Consider the following 24,433-nt stretch of genomic DNA (forward strand, 5'->3'; position numbering starts at 1 on the left):
TGGAGAGCTATGGACTGATGGCTAAAAGATTTCAGTCATGAAAAGTGGAAAGTTCTAGAACTTTGTATCATATTGTACCTACAGGAACAATGCTATATGGTAACAATACTATATGGTAAAATTTGATAAGAGGGAGAGCTAGTGTTTGTGTGCTTTACAATAATAATAAGCCCCATGTTCTTAATGAGCAGTCTACTCTGCCCCAGAAAGCTAAAAATAAATAAATAGACCTAAGAATTTCACTGTCGTAAAGGTCCTTGGTGCTCTTCCTTCTGTCTCTGATGCTGTGCTCACTTCTTTCCAGTCTCAGCTCCTCTACATTTGAGCACAGCTGGGTTTCACATTTTTGTTCATTATAAACTCATCTCCAACTAAAGACCTTTGTGTCCACTGTTTTCTTGGTCTGGAGTGATTTTCCTTTTTTTAAAGTAATTCAGGTCTATTCTCAAATGTCAGGCCCACAGGAGAGGCCTTCTTTCTGACCATTCATTTCGAACTTCTTGCCTAAAACTGCTAAACTCACTTGCCTTAAAACACCTTGATGTTTTTCGTGTGGTTTTCCTGCCATAGTATATATTTATATCTAAAAACTATTTGTGTATTTGTTTACTTTTTAAGCATAATATAATGACAATCTTTTTTAGTAAATTAACATCTCCAGCTTTAGAGCAGTGAATATTAATGGAGGGTCAATATCTTTTCTAAATATTAAATAAAATAAATGACTGATTAAAATAATTGAATATTTAAAATCAAAATCCATAAGTGAAACCCTTGAAACCTCTCATAAAACTTCCTTAAGTCTTTCAAATATGGAGGATACTGTTTCTCATCTCAACTCTTCTTGCATATTATTCACACATTGTTAAATACCTTATCACTTTCCAGTTACCTTATAGGATTACTGTGAAAATCAAATAATAAGAAAATATGAGAATGAACTTGTGCATTATAATGTAGCATACAATTCTTTTCAGCAACGTGGAATTTGAGCTTATTTACATATGTTCTATTTATCTTCTCAGTCTCCTGTTGCTTTATGGACTATCTTTAGTTTCAATTTTTAAATTTTGCTATCCTGTAAAACCACAGTATAGGAATTTTCATGTATTGAAAGTTGATTAAAATTTTTTTACTGAATACAAAACGGACATAATGAACATGAATTTGAACAAATTCTGGGCATGCCACAGACTATGGGTTAGCAAATAGTCATACATGATTTAGCAACTGAACAACAACAGCAGCAGCAGATTAAGTTGATATCTGTCATCATATGATTTAGAAATTCATTTAATCCTGTTTCTTTATGCCCACCCTGCTCCAAATATTTGAGAAATGAAAGTGGATATCCTTCTTGTTTTTGAAAGTTGACAGTCTAGTGTGAAGAAACAAGAAGATGTGATAAATTTTTATAGTAAAAGAAAAGTTGTTTGCAGTGTGTTTTGTGTGGGTGCAGAGAAAAGGAAGTGCCTAAGCCATGCACAGTGGTAAGAATTGCAACTTGAGGAGACAGAGACTGCATGTGTTTAAAGGATGCATATAAAATTTTTGAGTGCTAAAGTTGTTAAAGCTTCCAAAAGTATGTGGGCAAACGTTGTACATTCAAACTACTATAATTAACCATATAGATTATAGAGTTTTAGTGGGTATGACTTATGAGAAAGTGCTTTCTTGATCTGTTACCCAGTTTAAGTGTATGGTGTGAAAACTGACAATTGGGTCATAATTAGAAAAGTTGTATGGATAACATGATTTATGGCATGCAAGAGGATAAAGGAACACTGAGAACCATTTAGGATTGGAGTCCGTGAATCTCTGCTGACACCAGTACACATGCAGATAGCATATATGCGGTAGTCTTGGGTTACAATGTCTCCTAAACCTTCCCTGGTGTCCCAGCGGTGATGAACACACCTGCCAAGGCAGGAGCCGTGGGCCGACCTCTGGGTTGGGAAGGTCCCCTGGAGAAGGAAATGGCAACCGCTTCAGTATTCTTGCCTGGGAAATCCCATGGACAGAGGGTCTGGCCGGGTACAGTCCCTGGGGTCCCAAGAGAGTCAGACACAACCTAGTGACTAAACAACTACGAATTGTCACCTAGCAGGTATAACAGGCTTATGATTTGATGTAAAAGTTGGCTGTGTTGGTAAGATTATGACTGAGAAGGTAAGTTTGGACCTGAATAGAAATATAAACTATTTTAATTATCAGGCCCTGTGAACATAAGATCTTATGTATATATAAAAACATAGCACACGTCTTTTTCTTTTCAGGACATTTTATCACATTTTCTCACTACTTAGAATTCAGAAGTGTAATATCTCAGAGTCAAGCAATATTATGGTTCCTATAGATTTATATTTTCTAAAGAAAGCTATGTGTAATGCAGTTTTAAATTAAAAGTTCATTTGACTTCGTATTTTACATGGAACTTTGATGTATATAAGGCATGCTAAAAAATTTAACAACATTTTCTTACAAACTGGAATCAAGGTGTTATATACTGTGTTTTAATTAAAGCCACAAATATTCATGTAAATTAAAGATATTGAAATATTCCAAAGAAGGGAGGCTCATAGTCCTACTTTTTATTAGGAGAGATAAGCCAGTTTACTGTGGAAATGGTTGAAGAAAATATAGTAGAGCAAATTTAAATTCTTTCAATTTTATTGTCGGTTTATTATACCCATCATTAAGTATCTTTTTGGGTGTGCATCAATTTGAAGCATTTATGTAGTTACTTTATAGAATGTGTGCTTTCAAAAAAGTTTTTCAGAACATATGGGAAGCTCTTTTTTAAAATTACACATGTACCATATATTATATGAATAGAAACAAGAGCTCTAAGAAAAGGCACACAAGTATTAAATATTCATTATCAAGTCAGTATGCAAGCACTGTTGTTTCTTAGTGTTTGCTTTAATTTCTTTCCCCAAAATATAAAATCCAAATTATAATTAAAATATTTCATTGTTATCTGAATCATAGCAAATAATTCCAATAATACCTGCAAATTACATATATTATATCATATAAGGAATATGCTACTGAACCATATACTTTATTTTCCCAGAAGTGATGGTAGATTTTAACTGAGTCTTCTGTGCACTCTTGGCTGTGTTCACAGCTTTGATTAATTCTCACAGAGCTTTTGTGAGTTATTGGACCTATTTTACATATGAGAATATTGGGCTAAAGACACATGAGTAGTACATGGGACACTCAAAACTGATAGAAGCACAAACCTGGCTTCGTTTTTTTCATTTGATTGTTTGTTCATTGACTCAACTGAGTCTTGACTGCCTGCACCTGATAGGAGGTTCTAGTCTTTTCTGGAAGACCAGAAATGTGTAAGTCATGTAATTAATATGACTCTAGGGGAAGAAAAATGTTTTTTTCCATTTACCTTTTAGATTCTTGACTGGGGCTCTTGAAATAAGACCAATTAATAAAAGAAAAACATATACGTTTATTTAATAGAAGGTTTTTGGGTTGTGTTTTTTTTTTTTTTGTGACATGGGAATCCTCTTAAGGAAATTAAGATCCAAAGAAGCAGTTTGAGCTGATATTTATATACTGAGTTGGACAAAGAGTAACAAATTGTGAAAAAGTGACAAGGCAAAAGCTGTTTGGGCTACTTAGTGAATTAGGTAGAGAAGTGACTAGAAAGCTATGAGTTAATTTAGCAAGTTTTCTTTATACAGATTTCTCTTGGTCTCCACTTCCCAGTTTGGTGAGAATGTTTCTTTCCTTTTATATTAAAGAGGGCATTTCTTCTATTTGAGTTTTATCTCCTACTTTTAGGAAAGTCAAGGTATGCTTTTTGCATCTGGTGATTTTCAAGTGCCTTTAACTTAATCTGTATGTCTGAGTGGCATATTTTGGAGTGGCAAATTCTGAGCTCTTTCATGACTATAAAGAGAACAGGGGACCTTGGCAACATGGTGACGGTCTCTGAAAACTCACTTGGGACCTGGTGATTTGCTGGATATTAAAAGAATGTCATGGACTTTTCATTTAGAAGAAACAGCACATACAGAGGCATAAAAGCTAGCAGGAGCGCAGCCTAGTCAGGAGATGGTCGTTTAGTCACTAAGTCATGTCTGACTCTTGTGACCCCAGGGACTGTAGCCCGCCAGGCTCCTCTGTACATGGGGTTTTCCAGGGAAGAGTACTGGAGTGTGTTGCCATTTCCTCCTCAAAGGAATCTTGCCAACCCAGGGATCAAACCCAGGTCTCTTGCATCTCTTGCATTGCAGACAGATTCTTTACTGCTGAGCCACTATGATATGGTGAACATGGTAAAATATGGATGGGTTGTGGATTTTCCAGGGCAGACAGTAAAGATGAGAAGAGAAGTGGAACTGCCTCAGATATTGGCAAGTCATGAATTTCTTGTGAAGTTTTTCCTTTTTTTCTATTCTGTAAGTGAAGCAAAGGCATGAAGGAATTTCAAGCAAGAGTTTGAGGAGATGAAGTATAGCTGGAGGGTAGATTTCAAAGGGAGAAGCATTGTGGGAGCCCTTTGTCACTCCTTCTATTTGCATCACGTAGTGCTATATGCTGGGAATGACACAGTGAAGGCATAACATACGCCTTCTGACTTCAGAGGAAAAACAGTGAAAAGCAAGACCTGTACATTTTCAGACTGTGATCAAAAAATGCAGAGAAGATTTCCTCCAAAAAATAAGTTCACTGGCGTTTAGAATAGACTGCCCTGCATCATCTTCCCATGTTTTTATTCTTATTTTCCTTTCCTTTCTCTCCTTCCTCTGTATTTTATTTCCCAAACCCTCCTTCATCTCCAAAGCCATGGAGAATACACCGTTTCAGCTTAGTAGTTGTTAAATCAGAGTTATGGTCAGCTCTGTGTAACAGAAACATGAAATAGTCGCGGCTTTACACAGACTGGAATACTTTCTTAACTGAGCTCAGAGAGGCAGCCCAGGGCTCACTCGGCAGTTTGCTCTTCGGTGTTCTCCGGGATAAAGTTGCTTGGTTCCTCTTGTCTCTAGGCTATGGCTTTCATTTTCATGATCCAAGTGGGGCCTCCAGACGTCACAATCAGGATTCTTGTAGCGAGATGGAGGGATTGGGTAGGCTATATCAACAGCCTTCTAGGGAAATTTCCTAGACAGTTAACAGAGTTCTTGTCCCTATATTCCATTGACTAGAATTCAGGAATTGGACCATACTCAGTTACTAGTGAGGCTAAGAAATATAGTCTTTTTTTATTACCCCAGGGAAGTGAGGTTAAGAGACTTAAGTCTGGCATACGATAGTGAAGCCACTCTGAGTCTCTCTGCCAGTAGGATTCCTTTAGTATTTTTTGATGCTTTAAATCAAACCAAATAATCATTTTAAAATTAATTTCATGAAACCCTATTATATGAAATGCACACATACATACAAGAACATAAAACACAAAAATAGTAAGACAGGTAGAAGTACTTTTCAAAGATGTGAGGAAATTCAAAATATTGATCACTCTGACAAATACAGATAAGCAAGGAAATATTACATTGGATACCATTTTCTTTCTTCTATTATTGTTTTCTAATTTTTTGAATAACTTTGCTATGTATTAGGAAGATTAGAATCAGCAGCCTGAAAACTGGGAATAATTCTATGATATTAACGGTTGCAGCCAAATCAAACAATATTGTGAATATCATTTTACTTATGCATATCCTTTCAGGACATTGCTCTTCCTACTTCTATGCATAATTTCTGGAATGTATGAAATAATAAAACCCTACATAAACATGTTTGCATTAATTTAAAAATAATGAAGTTTATCTTGAGAGAGAAGAATAGCAACAATGTAAATGGTCTCCAATATGTATATATGTGTGTGTGTATGCCAACATAGTAGGAATGTTCATATACATATTTAATCTATATATAGTGAATAAAATATTGCTCATAGTAGCATAGAGTATATGCCTTTGCAAAGTTTACTCATGCACATTTAGTTCCATATTTGAATGACTTCCTTAATTTCCTCTGTTTAACTTAGTGAGAAATTAGGATTTGATTGATGAAATGAAACTGTGTTATCCAGTACAGTACTTTCACTTCCTTGATTGTGACAAGTTTTAAGTAAGAAACAAAGTATGTGAACCACATCATAGCACACAAAGTATATTTTATCTTTTGTAACACATTATTATAATTAAATGTTCTAAGTTGAAACTTGGAATTTTAACACCATTCTTGCTATACAAACCCTGAACTAATTTGTCTGTTTCCTATGTATTTATTACCTCACTCAACAAATAATTACTTATTGTCTACAATATGTAAGGTACTTCACTAACCAGTACAGGAGATGGAAAATACAAAATACATAAAACATGGTGTGAGAACTATAAAAAATCTGATTCAAAGAAAAAAATAGCACCTACATTAAAAAATAGAATAGTGGTTTGCAAAAGTAAGAAGGAATTAGATAAATGTTATAGAAATTCAGAGGAGCAAGTGATTACATTAAACTATGATATCGTGACTTTCAAGTGAAGAATTTGAGATGTTACTGTATTTTCAAGTTAATAAGTTAGGTTGCCACAGTTTTATAGATGCTGGAGGAACACAGAAAGCTCTGGATCAAAGGCTTTATTACAGCACAGCAGAAAGCATGAGTTTCCATTGTCCTTGCATGCCATGGGGGAAGAGGAAGCAGCCAGCTACGTAATGCACACATAGTATATTTGGGTCACAGCTAAGGACCCCTGAATTTTGTGATCCCCTGTCTCCTAAAGGATCTAGTAACACACCTCTCCAAGCTTTTACCTAGATAAAGACATGATCTTTATAATTGTCAGAAAATAAATCTACCTGCTTCCCCCAAAGAAGGTTCTGTCTCTTCCAAGAGTGTTTGCTATATAACATCCTTGAAAAAATAAAATGAAACAAAGCTGTCAATGCCTCTTGCTCAGAAAATGTGCAGAAACACAAAAGACCTGAAGAGAATTGTCTCCTCAAATAGAGAAGTCTTTATAAAGAAACACCGTTTAATCCAGGCTACAAAAGATAGGTTTTGCTAAATGGGGTTTGGGGAATAAGGCTTTTACGGCAAAGAAAATTGAATTAACCATGTGAGAAAGTAATGCCTACAAGTGCGTAGTGGGTTTAACACCATCTCTATGAAACTTAAATTAATATTTCACATTTTAAGACTATTTAAAGCGTATTTTATATTTGTATGCTTAGTCAGTCATGTCCGACTCTTTGTGACCCCATGAACCGCAGCATGCCAAACTCCTCTGTCCATGGAATTCTCCAGACAGTGATACTAAAGTGGGTTGCCATTCCCTTCTCCAGGAGATCTTCCCCACCCAGGGATTGAACCCAGTATCCTACAATGCAGGCAGATTCTTTATCACCTGAGCCACCAGGAAAGCCCATTAAAATTTTTTTTCAATCTATTTATTCAGTTGGAGGATAATTACTTAACAATATTGTGTGTGTTTTTTTCTTTTTTTTTTTTTTGCCAAGCATCATTATGAATCGACCATTGGCTTCCATGTATCTCCTCCATCCTGAAAGACCCTCCCACCTCCCTCCCCACCCTATCCCTCCAGGTTGTAAGAGCACTCATTTGGGTGCCCTGTGTCATATATCAAACTCTCACTGGTTATCTGTTTTACATACGGTATTATATATGTTTCAATGCTATTCTCTCAAACCATGCCACCCTCTCCTTCACCCACTGAGCCAAAAGTCTGTTCTTTACCTCTGAAATACACATATTTTAAATATAAAATAAATATATATGTTTTAAGTAAACGCAGTTGATCATATGCAAATCTTGGGACTGTGAAGGACTATATCCTGAAATGGACAAATTGAAATTGAAAAGATTGATTTGGGAGCCAACCTGGAAATAAAACTTGCAACTGATTTAGGTGAAGTTCTCTACAATGTCATATGATTAATGAGTATTTGCATTTTGACTATAAACAAGAGCTGTTTAAGTTGACACTTAAGGAGACAAGTAAAATTAATTACTAATCAGATAACTTATCAATTAAGGAGGATTAAAACACTAATGGAAAAAATAGTAAAATTGAAAATGGCAGTGATGTTTTAGTTGCTAAGTCGTGTCCGACTCTTTGCAAGCCAATCGAATGTAGTCTGCCAGACTTTTCTCTCCATGGGATTTTCCAGGCAAGAATACTGCAGTGGATTGCTATTTCTAGAGGACAGGTAGGTAAAACCAAAATTCAGAAGCCAGAATCACTGGAAATTCAGAACTAGGCTTAGAACAAGAGAATGCTACTGGTATTATTCATCACTCATTCCGAAAATGATGGAAACCACAGTTCAAAGGGTCAGACTTACATCTGAGAATGCATCTTACCAGCAACAGCTGTTTTGCCTGTAAATACTAACCCAACAGATAACTTAAGGTTGTCGCTCAATCGGTTTAAAATCCATACGCAATGGAGGGACCCGGGTTCAATTCCTGATTTGGGAAGATCCCCTGGAGAAGCAAATAGCTACCCACTCCAGTATTCTTGCCTGGAGAATCACATGGACAGAGGAGCCTGGCAGGCTACAACCTATGGTATCGCAAGAGTCGGGCATGACTGAGAGACTAAAGACACATAGAACACAATATCCTGAATGTAGATAGATAAGTAAATACATATGTACATATAAATACACATGCACAAAGATAGATGGTAGTACATTTATTTTTATTAAACTGAAACATAGGTTTTGTTCAGTTTTTGTAACGTTTGCTTTATATAAGCACCCCAGAATGCAAATATAAATTTCCTTACATTTAAATCTGCCTGGCAAATGGATTTTAATAATTTACTGTTGAAAAGTTAAGTTGCATCATGTTCAAGATGCATCTCATTCTTAAGAAGAACAGCCTTCTTACCCAATGGGTTTGTAGGTTTGACAGCTGAGAAGACCCCCTTGTGTCCACTGGACATCATATTATCATTAAATTGTGTTTCTCCACCTAAGATGTCCTTGTATATTTGCAATGAAAAAAATCCAAAAATTATGAACTTTCAATCATGCTTTATCTTCTTTGACATTTTCTGCTTAAATATGCAAAGTCAGATCAATTACTGCTAGTAATACGTGATGCTAAAGCTTAGAATTTGGTAGCAATTATAATTCTAGGCTTTTTGAACATGTGAAATGGTATCTTACATAATTCCATGCACACAGAAAATAGAAAGATGCATTCATAAAATAAGGTTGACAGTGTATATTTTACAGATGTTTCCAAAACAAGAAAAATACCAAAGAAATCTTCTTTAAGAAAAAAAAAGTAAACAGAAGGTATTCTCTAGACTTCTTTGGGTTTCCAGATTTATAAATTGAGAATGAACAGGAAAGAAAGTCCAGTCAAAGGCCCAAGTTAAAAGCAATACATATGGAGTAAATGTGATAGTTATTTTTCTTTAAGAATGGCTCTTCCCCAAAGCCCTTTGATGGAATGATTATACTTAAAATCTGTAAATGGCTCATTACTGAATCTTGGGTGATGCTCATGAAAGTCAGTATAAGAAAAGTCTTAAGTGATACTCAGCAATTAAATCATAAATTCAAATATTTAGCTGAGCATGCTTAAAGATGATTCAATGAAAGTTTTTATTCATAAATGACAGGTGTGAAGCTCAGAGAATAAACTGCTCATAAACAGATGAATAAGCATTTGAGGTCATGACTCAGTACAGAGGTCATGACTCAGTACAGTAACTTAACTACAGAAGAAAGAGTAGTTATGGAAGCAAGGGTACTAGTTTCTGGAGGCAGAGCTGAATCATCTCAATTAGATACTGCAGTGGGGTGAGAAGTCTGCATTTCACATTAGTGCAGTTAATGCTGTATTCATATTTAGGGGATTCTGACAGTATTATGACATTTATCAGAGAATGTTTTCATTATCAAACAGCAAAAACCAACTCTGACCAAGGAAAGCAACAAAACAGTTTATTGGAAGAATATTATGTAGCCATCAAAATTGGTGCAAGGTGTTAAAAATCAGGTTTGGCAAAAAGCAGGAACCAGTAGGGACTTCCCTGGTAGCTCAGCTGGTAAAGAATCTGCCTGCAATGCAGGAGACCCCCATTCAATTCCTGAGTTGGGAAGATCCCCTAGAGAAGGGATAGGCTACCCATTCCAGTATTCATGCGCTTAACTGGTGACTCAGATGGTAAAGAATCAGCCTGCAATACACGAGACCTGGGTTTGATCCCTGGGTTGGGAAGATCCCCTGGAAGTGGGCATGGCAACTCACTCCTGTATTCTTGCTTGGGGAATCCCCATGGACAGAGGAGCCTGGTGGGCTACAGCCTATGAGGTCATAGAGAGTCAGACACAACTGAGTGACTAAGGCACCACATAGCACAGGAACCAACAGAAGTTAGGCAGTAAGAAAGGTTTCTTACTGGTACTCGCCACTGAAACTACGCAGCCAAAGTGACCCTTAATTCAGGCAACTGCCACCTAACTCTTTCTATTATGGCTGCTAAGTTCACCATGGCTGCATCTGGCCTTTAAGTCATTTACCACTGCTATGAAAAATGCCTCATGTGTCCCTATATCCATCAATCATCTGCTCCAGGGTATTGCAGCCTGTCATTAATATGCACATGCCATTGATGCAAGTTCTAACTAAGAGATTAGAAGGAGATATCTGGTCCCATTAGGTGTTATGCTTAGGGTTCTGTTTATCACCTTTCATATATTGGAGAGTTCCAGGCAAGTAGGAAATGTGTTTGAATGCTGCTAGTTAAAAAGCAACAACAACAAAATAACGAATGGCTGTAAAGTATTTCTATTGTGTTGTTTTCAACCAGTGGTTTGTTTTTATTATTCATATTTTAATTCTAAGCTATATAGGAGCGGATTTCTTGAAATAGGACAGACAATTTTCACATTTGGATTTCTGTCCTCTCGTTGTGTAGTAAATGAAGTTACTTTCACAAGTATAGTTGTGATGTTTACATTTGCTCTTTTGTTCAGTGGGGCCTCACTTACTGCTTCTCATAATTATCATAATAGAGATTCAGAAACAAATAATACATAGGCACATTAAATTGCCTTTATGTACTTTGGGTATGTCATACAAGATAAATTATTGCAGAGAAATCACTCATTCTATGCATCTGTAATGCCTTACAAAAGCCGCTTTCTTCACCTTCTACTCATGAATTATGCTTTGTTAAACAACTTGGCATAAAGGGCAAAGATGTTAATTTCACTTAAAAATCACACCAAATGGTGTGAAGACATTAAGAAAGCAACACCTTCTATATATTAATCAACATGACTTCTAAGAAGAAAGTCTCCTTTATGAGATGCATGAGTTGGAAATTAGGAAGTTTTTAAAATATATATTTATTTATTTGGCTGCACTGGGGCTTAGTTATGGCACTCAGTTATCTAGTTCCCTGACCAAGGATGGAACACAGGCCGCCTGCAGTGGGCGTGTGGAGTCGTAGCCACTGGACCACCAGAAAAGTCCCCCAAATTAAGAAACTTCTGATAAATTAAAAATTAATGTTAAAAATGATCCAAATAATGTATTAGATAAACTGGAAGACTATTCAAATCAATTATTCAAGTCACCAATGAGAAAACTGAGACTCAAAATTAGATGTTTCATGTGAGTACACATTGTAAATAAGTTGTCAAAAGAAAAAAAAGAAAATCTCTGTTTTTGGACTTTCTTTCCATTGCTCTTACCATGTTGGTGTTAGAGTGGTATTACTCTTTTTTTTCAATGTGTTAGAAGCATTTTTGAATTATTTTAATTTAAATCAATCAAAGTGTGTCTTTGCCCTTGACAATATTGCAGATTTCAATTTATATTTTCTAGCAACTAAAATAAAATTTCAATTCAAATTCAGTATAATTCTTGCACAATTGGTGAAGTAAGAATCTTTATTAATTCTAATTATGGGAAGAGATATGTGTGCTTAGTCACTCGGTTGTGTTTGACTCTTTGCGACCCCGTGGTCTGTAACCCACCAGGCTCCTTTGTCCATGGGGATTCTCCAGGTAAGAATACTGGAGTGGGTTGCTATGCCCTCCTTTAGGGGATCTCCATAAACCGGGGATAAAACCCAGGTCTCCCGGCAGGTGGATTCTTTTACCATCTGAGCCACCAGGGAAGCCCATAGGGAGAGATACTGATAGAGAAAAGCACCTTGCTCTGGGCCTTGTAATTTTTTTCATTCCCCGACTTCATGTCAACATTTTTTCCAATTGAGAAAAAGAATTATGCTGTGATTGATTACTTATACTCAGTTATTTAAATCATTTATATTTTCATGTCAACCACATTGTAATTCGTTTAGATCTACATTTTGGTTTACTCTGATTTGCAAGGGTGAACTTTATGGAGTGAGAAAGTGATACAGCTAATGTTTTTTACTAGGTGAAATGGCTATCAGTTCAGTTCATTTTAGTCGCTCAGTCGTGTCTGACTCTTTGTGACCCCATGGATCGCAGCACGCCAGGCCTCCCTGTCCATCACCAACTCCCAGAGTTCACTCAGACTCACGTCCATCGAGTCCGTGATGCCATCCAGCCGTCTTATCCTCTGTCGTCCCCTTCTCCTGCCCCCAATCTCTCCCAGCATCAGAGTCTTTTCCAATGAGTCAACTCTTCAAAATAGCTATAATCTTGAGTAAATTTTTTTTTCCTAAACACATGTTGAAACACACATATATACAAATAGAGAAAATCATGCTACACAGTTTAATGTGGTTTCAATAAGCTAATAATTTTACTCAACCTTTTCCATCCCAAATCCTGTCTTTTGTTTTCCAAAATGTTTCTGAAGTTTCACTTTATTGTCTAGTTGTACTAAAACCAAAGTTCAAGTCCTCAGTTCAGTTCAATTTCATCTCTCAGTCATGTCCGACTCTTTGCAACCCCATGGACTGCAGCACGCCAGGCTCCCCTGTCCATCACCAACTCACAGAGCTTACTCAACCTCATGTCCATTGCGTCAGTGATGCCATCCAACCATCTCATCCTCTGCCATCCCCTTCTCCTGCTTTCAATATTTCCCAGCATCAGAGTTTTTTCCAATGAGTTGGTTCTTCACATCAGGGAGCTAATGTATTGGAGTTTCAGCTTCAGCATCAGTCTTTCCGATGAATATTCAGGACTGGTTTCTTGTAGGATTGACTGGTTGGATCTCCTTGCACTCCAGGGGACCCTCAAGAATCTTCTCCAACACCACAGTTCAAAAGCATCAAATCTTTGGCACTCAGCTTTCTTTATAGTCCAACTCTCACATCCATCCATGACTACTAGGAAAACCATAGCTTTGACTAGATGGACTTTTGTTGGTAAAGTAATATCTCTGCTTTTAAATATGTTGTCTAGGTTGGTCATCGCTTTTCTTCCAAGGAGCAAGTGTCTTTGAATTTCAAGTCCTCAGCATTCTTTACTTGAAAAGCAAAGTATTTCCTCCTCTGTTCTTTTTGCCACCATCTTTTTTTTCCGTACCTCGCTTTGCATAGCTGCTAGAATTATGTGTAGTGTCATTCTAAGCTTGAATCTCTCTTGCCTGAAGGTGAAGACCACATTCTACAGTATTATCTACAGGCCTACTAAAACCCAAGCAAGCTAGTATTCAGTCATTGATATTCGTACTTGTTTAGTTGTGCTAATCTTATACCAGATGTGGAATGGCTTTCAATAGCATGCATGTTTTTCAGCCATCTTCTTTCTTCTTTTTTGCTTACTAAAGATCTTAAGTACCTGCTTGATTGCTGTGATGGTTTGTGAAATATTTTCAACCTGAGGGAATATTCCATGAAGTTCTGTGAGTCACATGTAATAGGTGATTGATTTATATTAAGTTGTATTACATCTAACAAAAGCAAGATAAACACAAAAAAACAAATTAAAAATTTGCACTTAGTGTGGAGTCCCTAATAAGTCACATTTTGTAAGGCACATGTTCATGGTCAATTTTCAATCTCTCTAGGACTATATTTCTGTTGTTTTAAATAATTGTGTATATATATAAAGTTGGGATTTAAAATACAAATATGTATGCCCGTGTAAAAATACCATGCACAGACTTAAGAATGACTGTGTATGCTTGTGTTTATTTCCTAAAGAACTTGAACATATTCTTTGCCTATCAGCATCACCCTGCAAAACAGTATAATTTGTATTCTGAGCAAATACTTAAAATTGCCATATTTTGTAATGTATATAATTTTCTTTCTATCAGGTAGAAAATGGTTGCCCTTGTTCACCTGCTGTGAAGACTTAGAATCACACAACTACGGCTTTGGTTCTCCAAGTGTTTCAGGATGTAAATGCAGCCTGACTTTTCCCCGATGGGCTGTTAAATCATGGACATGCTAAACAATTTTCTTAGGACTGTCCTTCCAGAAGATGCATTGGCTTCTCTCTCGAATGCTCACTAGGCATTTGTAGCTGACAAGGAAAGTCAAGAAGGCTGTGAACTGGAAAGTTATCTTACAATGAAAATTACGAGTACCTCCTGCATCTGCCCAGTCCTGGTGTGTCTCTGTTTTGTGCAGAGGTGTTATGGGACCACTCACCACAGCTCCATCAAGGGGACCAGAAACCAAACCAAACACATCGAAGGTGAAACTGAAGTCCACCACCGTCCCAAAAGGGGGTGGGTTTGGAATCAGTTCTTTGTTTTAGAAGAACATATGGGACCAGATCCACAGTATGTTGGAAAAGTAAGTTTTTGTTTATTGTTTGTTTTTTCCTCTCCTGGGAAATTGAGGGGTGCGATGAGGGTGGAGCTGGAGTTGGATTTGAAGAGATATGGAACATCAAGTGAATTATGTTATAGAACGTTATTTCTTATTCTGAACATTTTGAAATAATGATTATAAAAAATGAACATTGCCAAGCATGTCACATCTCCATAAACATCAGTTCATACGTACTAGACTGAATTTTCTTTCCAGAGTATCACTCTTTCTGTTCTCTCATGTAAAATGTAAACACTTTAAACACACAATTCAGTAATTTTGTCTTTATACTGTGAAGGTGTATTAGAATTCACCATGTCATTTCTTGGAGCATTGGTATTTACAGATTTTTTTTTAATCTACTACTGTTGTACATAAAGCTAAGAAAATCTATGACTTCTAATATATTTTTGTTAATTGTTACAAAGGTTGTAGTTGAATTTGTCAGCCTTTATAAGCACATGGATATTTATCGAATCTCCAAATTAATTTCCATATACATAGTAATATATTTTAAATATAGATTAAATATGTACTCAATGTACAGGTTTTGTTAAAATCCCCAAAGAATGAAGCTGATAAAATGATCAGGAACTTCACACCAGCTTTCCTTTCTCTTAGATATACAGACAAGATAATTTAATGGCTGATCAAACCCTTTAGGAAATTGTGCGCTCAGTAATAAGGGGGAGTTTAAGCACGTGTTATCAAGCTCCAGGGTAAAGAAGAACATGGGAAGTGGGGAGACAGTCTTCTGATAAATTACTGATGGCTGGCAAGCAGCCACACTTAGGTTGGTTCAGTACCTATGGGAAAAGAAGCAAGCACAGCAGTAGAATCTTCATGACTACAGGCTCCCTTTTTTTTTTTAATATAAATTTATTTTAACTGGAGGCTAATTACTCTACAATATTGTATTGGTTTTGCCATATATCAACACGAATCCACCACGGGTGTACACATGTTCCCCATCCTGAACCCCCCTCCCACCTCCCTCCTCATACCATCGCTCTGGGTCATCCCAGTGCACCAGCCCTGAGCATCCTGTATCATGCATTGAACCTGGACTATGTGAAATGAATCACCAGGCTCCGTGACTTCTATCTCCCTGCTTGACTATTTATTTTCACTTTAGCACTGTTAGTGCTAAAAAAAAAAAAAAAGAAATAGTACTCCATCCAAAGCCAGGGTGCTTCCCTAATGTGTAGGCAGTGCAGGAGCACAGCCATCTGTTCCACCTCTCATCCAACAGGAACTGAGTTGCAGCTGTGTTTTCCATACAAGGCAGGAGCTATGGAGTCAGAATATGAAGCACAAAACGATCTGGAACAAATCTATCATTCTCTGATATGCATATCAAAACAAGAAGAAAAACCCCTTATCTTCATTCTATGCATTTTCCCTATGGTGTATTCCATATAGTAAATGGAAATAAGTATACTAAAAGTAAAAACATAATAAATTGAATTACTGTAAAGTTATTTTTGTTATGAACTTCAAAATCTTTTTTCTATAACCCTTTCACTCCTTCAAAAGGAGGGGGTGGGGGAAGGAACAGAAAAATGTTTCTTTTTTGGAGTATTCCAAAAGGAAAAAATATATATATGTTAAAATATTTTGTTGTTTACTTTTTGTCATTTTAGTTTAATTAAGAATCAAAATACAATTTGCTAGAAAGAAGAAGGGAAAGATCAGATAGCTTCTCAGTTTTTGATGGTTTTAGTAAAAGATGGAATCTCAATCAGTAGTTTAGCTACAAATAATCTTTCTGGGCTTGGGCACCAGAGAACATATGGTTGAGAGCTTGTGAGCCACCAGGAGGTGGTGAGGGCTGGGAAACTGTTCCTTTGTGAAGGTTCTGCAGAAATCGGGGTCCATTCTAGTTGTAGTATTAACAGACAAATTAAAGGGTCACACCCTTAAGGTATGGTCCTCTTATTCTGTATCTGACTTGTATCCCTTTACTCATAATCTTCTTTCCCAATATTCATCTGCCTTTGTGAGCAATCTAACTTGATTGTACAGGCTCATTCCCCTCATACATCACCCCCTACAAACATATATACATACATACGTGATTGTGAAAATTAAAAAAAAAAAACTTTCAATGTCTAACATTACACATGTACTTGTGTATTCAACAATACACATGATGCTGTCCCATTATTTTTATTAAAGAAAATAATTTATATTTAAATAAAGTAAATGCATTATTACATACATATGAATACATTCATAATGAACCAGCCATATATTTTCAAAGTGTTCCTGAGTAGAAGATAAAATCATTACAGTCTCTATGATCATGAGAAGGGAACACATCCAAAGATCTGAAAATTATCTCCTTTACCCCTCTCTGACACAGAAATGTCCACAGGATTTTTGTCAACAAAAATAAAATAATAATCATACAATACAGTTCTGTTATTAATATATTCTCTACATTATAATTTTGTTTCCATCATCCTTAAGCTCTGGATTATAATTTTGTATATCTATTTCTATATTTCACATTACAAAACATCTGAAACTGCCAGAGCTCAAGCCAAACTGTTTGATACTTACCAACTTCTTTTATATTTTTTAAAATTTTGTTTGAGTTTTGTTAGTCAATGATTGGATTTATTACAAGGGAACTTATTTTATTGACATTGGTCAATACATATTACTCACTACTAAGAGTTTTTTTTAAAATAAGGGTAAGGAAATTTCTAATGGTAAATAGTATATATATACATGTATATATATACACACACACATATATTAGGTATACAGCATCTACACTTTAAATATATGCCATTATACATATATACAGGTATGTGTAATTGACAATTCATACTTTTTTCAGAATGTAAAAACCATGAGAAATTAAATACCAAAATTATTATGTGTAGTGCGTGTCTACGTATCTATCTATCTATATATCTTGGATTTGATCTCCCTGATTTATTAAAGATCTTTTTAAATACTTGAAAGTTTAGGGTCAGGAAGCTATAATAGCACATTTGTTAGTAAGTCCTTTTTCCCAGAAAAAATCCTATATGGTAATGTTATTATAGCTTTACAACAAAAGTCTTCTCTCTTTTCCAAAAATTATATAATAACTAATATAGATCATTGTCTTTTATTTTTTAAAAATTGAACAGAGCTAAATGAATCCCATTATAACTAAGAATTTACTTTTATATAAAATATCACACGCATCCTAAAATGCAGGCTGTGTATGACACCCATCATTAGGGTAGACTCATTGCTTTCATGAGATAATGAGAATTACTAAGTAAACAGCGGAGTCTGAGTTACGACTTCTCTTCTTTTTATCTGTATTACAACTGGTGAGTGTCTTTGATTTCCTTACATGTAACATGAAGAAAGTTATGACCAACCTAGATAGCATATTCAAAACCAGAGACATTACTTTGCCAACAAAGGTCCGTCTAGTCAAGGCTATGGTTTTTCCAGTGGTCATGTATGGATGTGAGAGTTGGACTGTGAAGAAGGCTGAGTGCCGAAGAATTGATGCTTTTGAACTGTGGTGTTGGAGAAGACTCTTGAGAGTCCCTTGGACTGCAAGGAGATCCAACCAGTCCATTCTGAAGGAGATCAGCCTTGGGATTTCTTTGGAAGGAATGATGCTAAAGCTGAAACTCCAGTACTTTGGACACCTCATGCAAAAAGCTGACTCACTGGAAAAGACTCTGATGCTGGGAGGGATTCGGGGCAGGAGAAGGGGACGACCGAGGATGAGATGGCTGGATGGCATCACGGACTCGATGGACGTGAGTCTGAGTGAACTCTGGGAGTTGGTGATGGGCAGGGAGGCCTGGTGTGCTGCGGTTCATGGGGTCACAAAGAGTCAGACATGACTGAGCGACTGAACTGAACTGAACTGAACACTGAGAAATACTGTTTCAGATTTCTAATTCAAGCATGTTATAAAGTTTGGTTTATTTTCGATTGTCAGTTAAACCACTGTCTGTGGTTGTGCTGGTGTTGCTTGCATAATAGATAACAATAACTATTAAAAAATTTTAGGTATTATTGGTGATACATGGAAATAGTACAAAACCAAATTCAGTTTCTAAACATGATGTCTTTTTGTAATGCAACTAGATTCACATTTATGTATTGAATGTAGCTGTTTTCAAGCTATGATGATAAAACTGAGAAGCAGTGAAATAAAGTAATATATGCAAAGTCTAAAGTATTTACTAATGACCATTTACAGAAAATATTTGGAACCCCTTTTCAAGGTTCCTGCCTCACCTAGTAGACTGTGAACACTCTGGAAGCAGTTATGGGGCTGTTTCATCTTCATTTACACAGAACTCTATCTCAGTGCCTATTGTAATGTTCAACTGTGGTAATTCACTGGAAAGGGTTCTATAAATTACAGCATTTTGTAGTCCTGTTAATGGTTGTAATAATTATTTGAAATTATTGATACAAAAATCTCTGCCATCAAACATTTCTTTTATGGAAGTGTGAATTTGCAGAGGTCTTTAGTTCACCTCTTTCACTGGCATGCCCTCTCCCAAGGTTATTTTAGTGAATGTTTATTAGCTCTTGGTATTTTTGTTGTTATTGCTGTTTAGTTGCATTGCAGGCAGTACTGTAATGAATGTCTTTGTATGTATATCATTTAGCAAATGTATAGATGTCCCTGAAGGAAGAGGTTTCCAGAGTGGAATTCTGACTCAAAAAATGAAAAATCTTTAATTTTGGTAGCTGTTACCTATCCTCCTCCATAGGTGGTAGTGTACTTTACACCTCTGTCAGTGATATGTAAGAATATATATTTCTCTATAGCAATGCCAACAAATGGGATTGTAAGATCTGGACTTTTGTAAATAGGTAAAAAATTACATCTCTATGTGCTTTCAATATACATTTGTCTTATTATGAATGAAATTAATCACATTTTTGTAGTTGAGGGGATATGAATATTCCTTTTTTTACTAACTGACTCTTTAGACCCTTTTGTTACTCTTTTAAACTTATCAGTACTAGTCAATAACTACATAATAGATGGAATAAATCTTTGCCAGCAATATTACCAATAATTTTTTCACAGTTGCAATTTACCCTTTGGCTTTGTTTATAAGTTTTGCTTTATAGAAATGTATTATTTTAATTTGATCATCATTTGCATTCCTTTAATTGAAACAACACTTTTATTTGAGTTGAATTTTTCTGAAATTTGAAATATTGGTGTTCAGAATTAGTGCCAGGATATTCAAAATGCATTCTTCATGTCTTAATATCTACAGTTTATCACATATTTTAGAAAGTGTTGCTTATGGAATAAAAAACATGGTGTAAAAATAGAATTGTTTGCTTTAGAGATCAAAAGCTATAATTTAGAATACATATGATATCATATTTTGATCACTAGCTATTGACTGTATTGCATTTATGTCTCATATTTACCAATAGAATACATTAGGGTACAGGTTGTAGTTGAAAGTATACTGACTCTTTCTGGTATATTCTAGGAGTATTTAAATATATGAAACTGTTAGAACTAACTAAGGACACTTACTGGAAATAATGTTTGTTACTATACAAACACTGACAGTGAGCTTCATGTATTTCAAGTGATAATTGCTGTGATTAGCTAGGTGTCCTGCTCCATAAATACATTAAAAAATATGTATTATACATGTAATATGAAAATTTTCACTTCAAAAATAGTGAAGATGACTTCTTTTTTTTTAAATTTTTTTTTAATTTTAAAATCTTTAATTCTTACATGCGTTCCCAAACATGAACCCCCCTCCCACCTCCCTCCCCATAACATCTCTCTGGGTCATCCCCATGCACCAGCCCCAAGCATGCTGTATCCTGCGTCAGACATAGACTGGCGATTCGATTCTTACATGATAGTATACATGTTAGAATGCCATTCTCCCAAATCATCCCACCCTCTCCCTCTCCCTCTGAGTCCAAAAGTCCGTTATACACATCTGTGTCTTTTTTGCTGTCTTGCATACAGGGTCGTCATTGCCATCTTTCTAAATTCCATATATATGTGTTAGTATACTGTATTGGTGTTTTTCTTTCCGGCTTACTTCACTCTGTATAATCGGCTCCAGTTTCATCCATCTCATCAGAACTGATTCAAATGAATTCTTTTTAACAGCTGAGTAATATTCCATTGTGTATATGTACCACCGCTTTCTTATCCATTCATCTGCTGATGGACATCTAGGTTGTTTCCATGTCCTGGCTATTATAAACAGTGCTGCGATGAACATTGGGGTACATGTGTCTCTTTCAATTCTGGTTTCCTCGGTGTGTATGCCCAGCAGTGGGATTGCTGGGTCATAAGGTAGTTCTATTTGCAATTTTTTAAGGAATCTCCACACTGTTCTCCATAGCGGCTGTACTAGTTTGCATTCCCACCAACAGTGTAGGAGGGTTCCCTTTTCTCCACACCCTCTCCAGCATTTATTGCTTGCAGATTTTTGGATCGCAGCCATTCTGACTGGTGTGAAGTAGTACCTCATTGTGGTCTTAATTTGCATTTCTCTAATAATGAGTGATGTTGAGCATCTTTTCATGTGTTTGTTAGCCGTCCGTATTGAAGATGACTTCTTTAACTGGCCAAAAATTCTTATATGAGAGATAAAAGATGCTATGTTTACTTCAGTATATCTTTAAGTGTATATTATCTATATTGTATTATCTGGTAGTTAAAAATAATAGAATAAAACATAGAATAGGATAGAATCAAATCAAATTAAAGGTAAGACCAAAAACTGTTCCTCTGTATTAACGTGTTTTAGGCTAAGATATCTACTCTATTAACAATATAGCATTAGGATTTGGGCCTTATTAACATTAAACATATCTTTGATAATAAAAATTAATGAGACTAGACTTTTTCAGGATGAACAAATGTATTACATTCCCCGTATTCATTTCTCTTCATTTTATAGTGTATGTTCTTATGACTGTTAGGATTTTTTTCCAGATTAAAAACTGTATCATGTAGAAACTGTTGCATACTTCTATAAAGAATTTAGTTACTAAAATTCTACCTCTAACTCCCCTCTTTTCCCATGTCCTGTGTGTGTGAGTCAGTGGTAAAGAATCCACCAGCCAATGCAGGAGACAAAAGTTTGATCCCTGGGTCAGGAAGATCTCCTGGAGAAGCAAATGGCAATCCACTCCAGCATTTTTGCCTGGGAAATCCCATGGACAGCGGTGCCTGGTGGGTTACAGTCCATGGGGTTGTGAAAACGTCTGAGACAACTTAGTGACTAAACAATTGCAATATGTGTGAGTAAAGTGTAGACTCTAGTCAATTATTCTAAACGTGCTGTATTAAAACAAAACAAAACAAAAACAACCACAGCAAGCATATAGAAAGTAAGAAAAGAATTCTGGTGGCATAAAGGAATTAAATCATCTTGTCAAATTCCTCAAATAATGGAAACCAACGATGCTTGAAACAGTTAAGTGATCTCTTCATGGGAAGGGGGATTAGTTATGGCAGTGCCAAAGAACAAATTGTAAGATATCTAATTCTTTAATGAAAATCAGTTTCTAGTATATAGTGCATGAAATTCCCCTCTCATCATCACCATTACTTCCATTATTCTCTATTTTTTCTGTCTTTAAAAAGAGAGCCTTCAAATCTCTTTTAATATGAAGTACTGTAACTTCAAATTAAATAAATGATTTTGAGGTTCAAGAGAGAAAAAATCATGTAAAAAGGAATGGGAAGGTTCAGGTTTTATAGAAAAAAAAGATAACTTTAATGTCATCATGAACTCTGAATTAAAAATTAAACCACCAGAAAAGCTTCTGATTGTCATCTTATTGTCAAGATGATGATTTTATAAAAAAATTTTTTTTTTTACCATAACTTCTTGGAAATGGAAAACTTCTTGTATGAAAACATGACATTTTAATTTTGTGCAAGTGACAATGTGATGAAATGATGTCATGTGAAATTAACTCATGGTGTGCAAGTGCATATGGATATAGAAATTTCTCAATAACCATCCTGGAAATTTAACTATTTAGGTCCAGTCCTAAAAGAATTGGGTGCACAAAAGAGAAATTTGATTTGGCATATACTTCATTTAATTTGTAGTGATATAGAACCTGATATATCTTTTTTAGAAGAAATCAGATTTCACTAAGTTTCACTTTAGTTTTAGAGAAAAGTGACAATATGGTCGAACTACCTAAAAATGTTGAAATTAATAACATTAGCACTCATTATATATAGTGTTTCTTAGTCCTATATTGGAAAATTTTTAAACATCATCAGTATAAAGCGGTACTATGGGCACAATCTATGAAATTGTTCACCATGTATACTTGGTATTACTATATAAACATAACCACCTGTATGTTAATATGTGTGTATTTGTTCTTGAGTGTATCAGTGGTGCTAAACAGAAAGTGACTTTAACACTCGGGGGCATTTGGCAATGTATAGACACATTTTTCACCTCTGCTACAATGTCTATTAGTTTAAGATGGCATAATCATTATGGCCACAAACTGAAAGAGTTCAGGAAAATATCTTAATGTGCTTTCAACTCAGAATAAAATATGAAAATGAATATAATTGTCTATGTTAGTCTTTATATCGATACAATTGCAAATAGAATTTATCATTTTAATTGAAAAAAGAAAAAGGCCCACAAAGGCAAAATGGCCAAGGGTCTCTGAAAGTTATAATGCTGCTGCTGCTGCTGCTGCTAAGTCACTTCAGTCATGTCCGACTCTATGCAACCCTATAGACGGCAGCCCACCAGGCTCTGCCCTCCCTGGGATTCTCCAGGCAAGAACATTGGAGTGGGCTGCCATTTCCTTCTCCAATGCATGAAAGTGAAGTCGCTCAGTCGTTTCCGACTCTTGGCGACCCCATGGACTGCAGCCTACCAGGCTGCACCGCCCATGGGATATTCCAGGCAAGGGAACTGGAGTGGGTTGCCATTGCCTTCTCCTGAAGTTATAATGAGGACTTGATTTTTGTGATGGAAGGATCTTTACCGAGCCTTCCTTCCTCGCTCGTAGATTGCTGTCTTCACATTCACATGGTGTTCTCACTATGTGAGTGTCTGTGTGCAGATTTCCTTTTTTCTTTAGAACATTAGTCCTCTATAAGGACTCCATCTCAGATAATGTACTGGGGTTAGAATGTCAACATGTGGATTTCATTGGTTTAAAATTCAACCCATAATAGACTGAAATCAATATATTTTTGTGTAATTGTTAGGATTTTTATACTTTATAGAAATACAGCATCTATTATTTCTTTGAATTTTCTTCTCCCTCGTTTATTGTTTCATTCTGAAACTTCTATTTGATATGATTCTTCTGAGATTCACTTTTAGGATTCTAATACTTTCTTCAACTTAGTTGAATCAGTTCAGTTCAGTTCAGTCGCTCAGTCGTGTCCGACTCTTCGCAACCCCATGAACTGCAGCATGCCAGGCCTCTCTGTCCACCACCAACTCCCGGAGTTCACTCAGACTCATGTCCATCAAGTTGGTGATGCCATCCAGCCATCTCATCCTCTGTCATCCCCTTCTTCTACTGCCCCCAACCCCTCCCAGCATCAGGGTCTCTTCCAATGAGTCAAATCTTTGCATGAGGTGGCCAAAGTACTGGAGTTTCAGCTTTAGCATCCATTCCTTCCAGTGAACACCCAGGACTGATCTCCTTTAGAATGG

At 36.0% G+C, this 24,433-nt stretch overlaps 1 protein-coding gene across 3 annotated transcripts in view; it reads left to right on the forward strand.

The window, feature by feature from the left end:
* The window catches only part of CDH18 (cadherin 18), a 1,279,339-nt gene that overhangs the window by 839,116 nt on the left and 415,790 nt on the right, over positions 1-24,433 (forward strand). For all 3 annotated transcript variants that reach the window (XM_069556587.1, XM_069556586.1, XM_069556588.1), the window contains one exon: positions 14,234-14,717. In XM_069556587.1, coding sequence (XP_069412688.1) covers positions 14,490-14,717 — 228 coding nt within the window. In that variant the 5' untranslated portion in view covers positions 14,234-14,489. The remainder of the gene's footprint in view (positions 1-14,233; positions 14,718-24,433) is intronic.

The sequence above is a fragment of the Ovis canadensis genome, chromosome 16 (assembly GCF_042477335.2).
Source record: "Ovis canadensis isolate MfBH-ARS-UI-01 breed Bighorn chromosome 16, ARS-UI_OviCan_v2, whole genome shotgun sequence".
Lineage (NCBI taxonomy): Eukaryota > Metazoa > Chordata > Mammalia > Artiodactyla > Bovidae > Ovis > Ovis canadensis.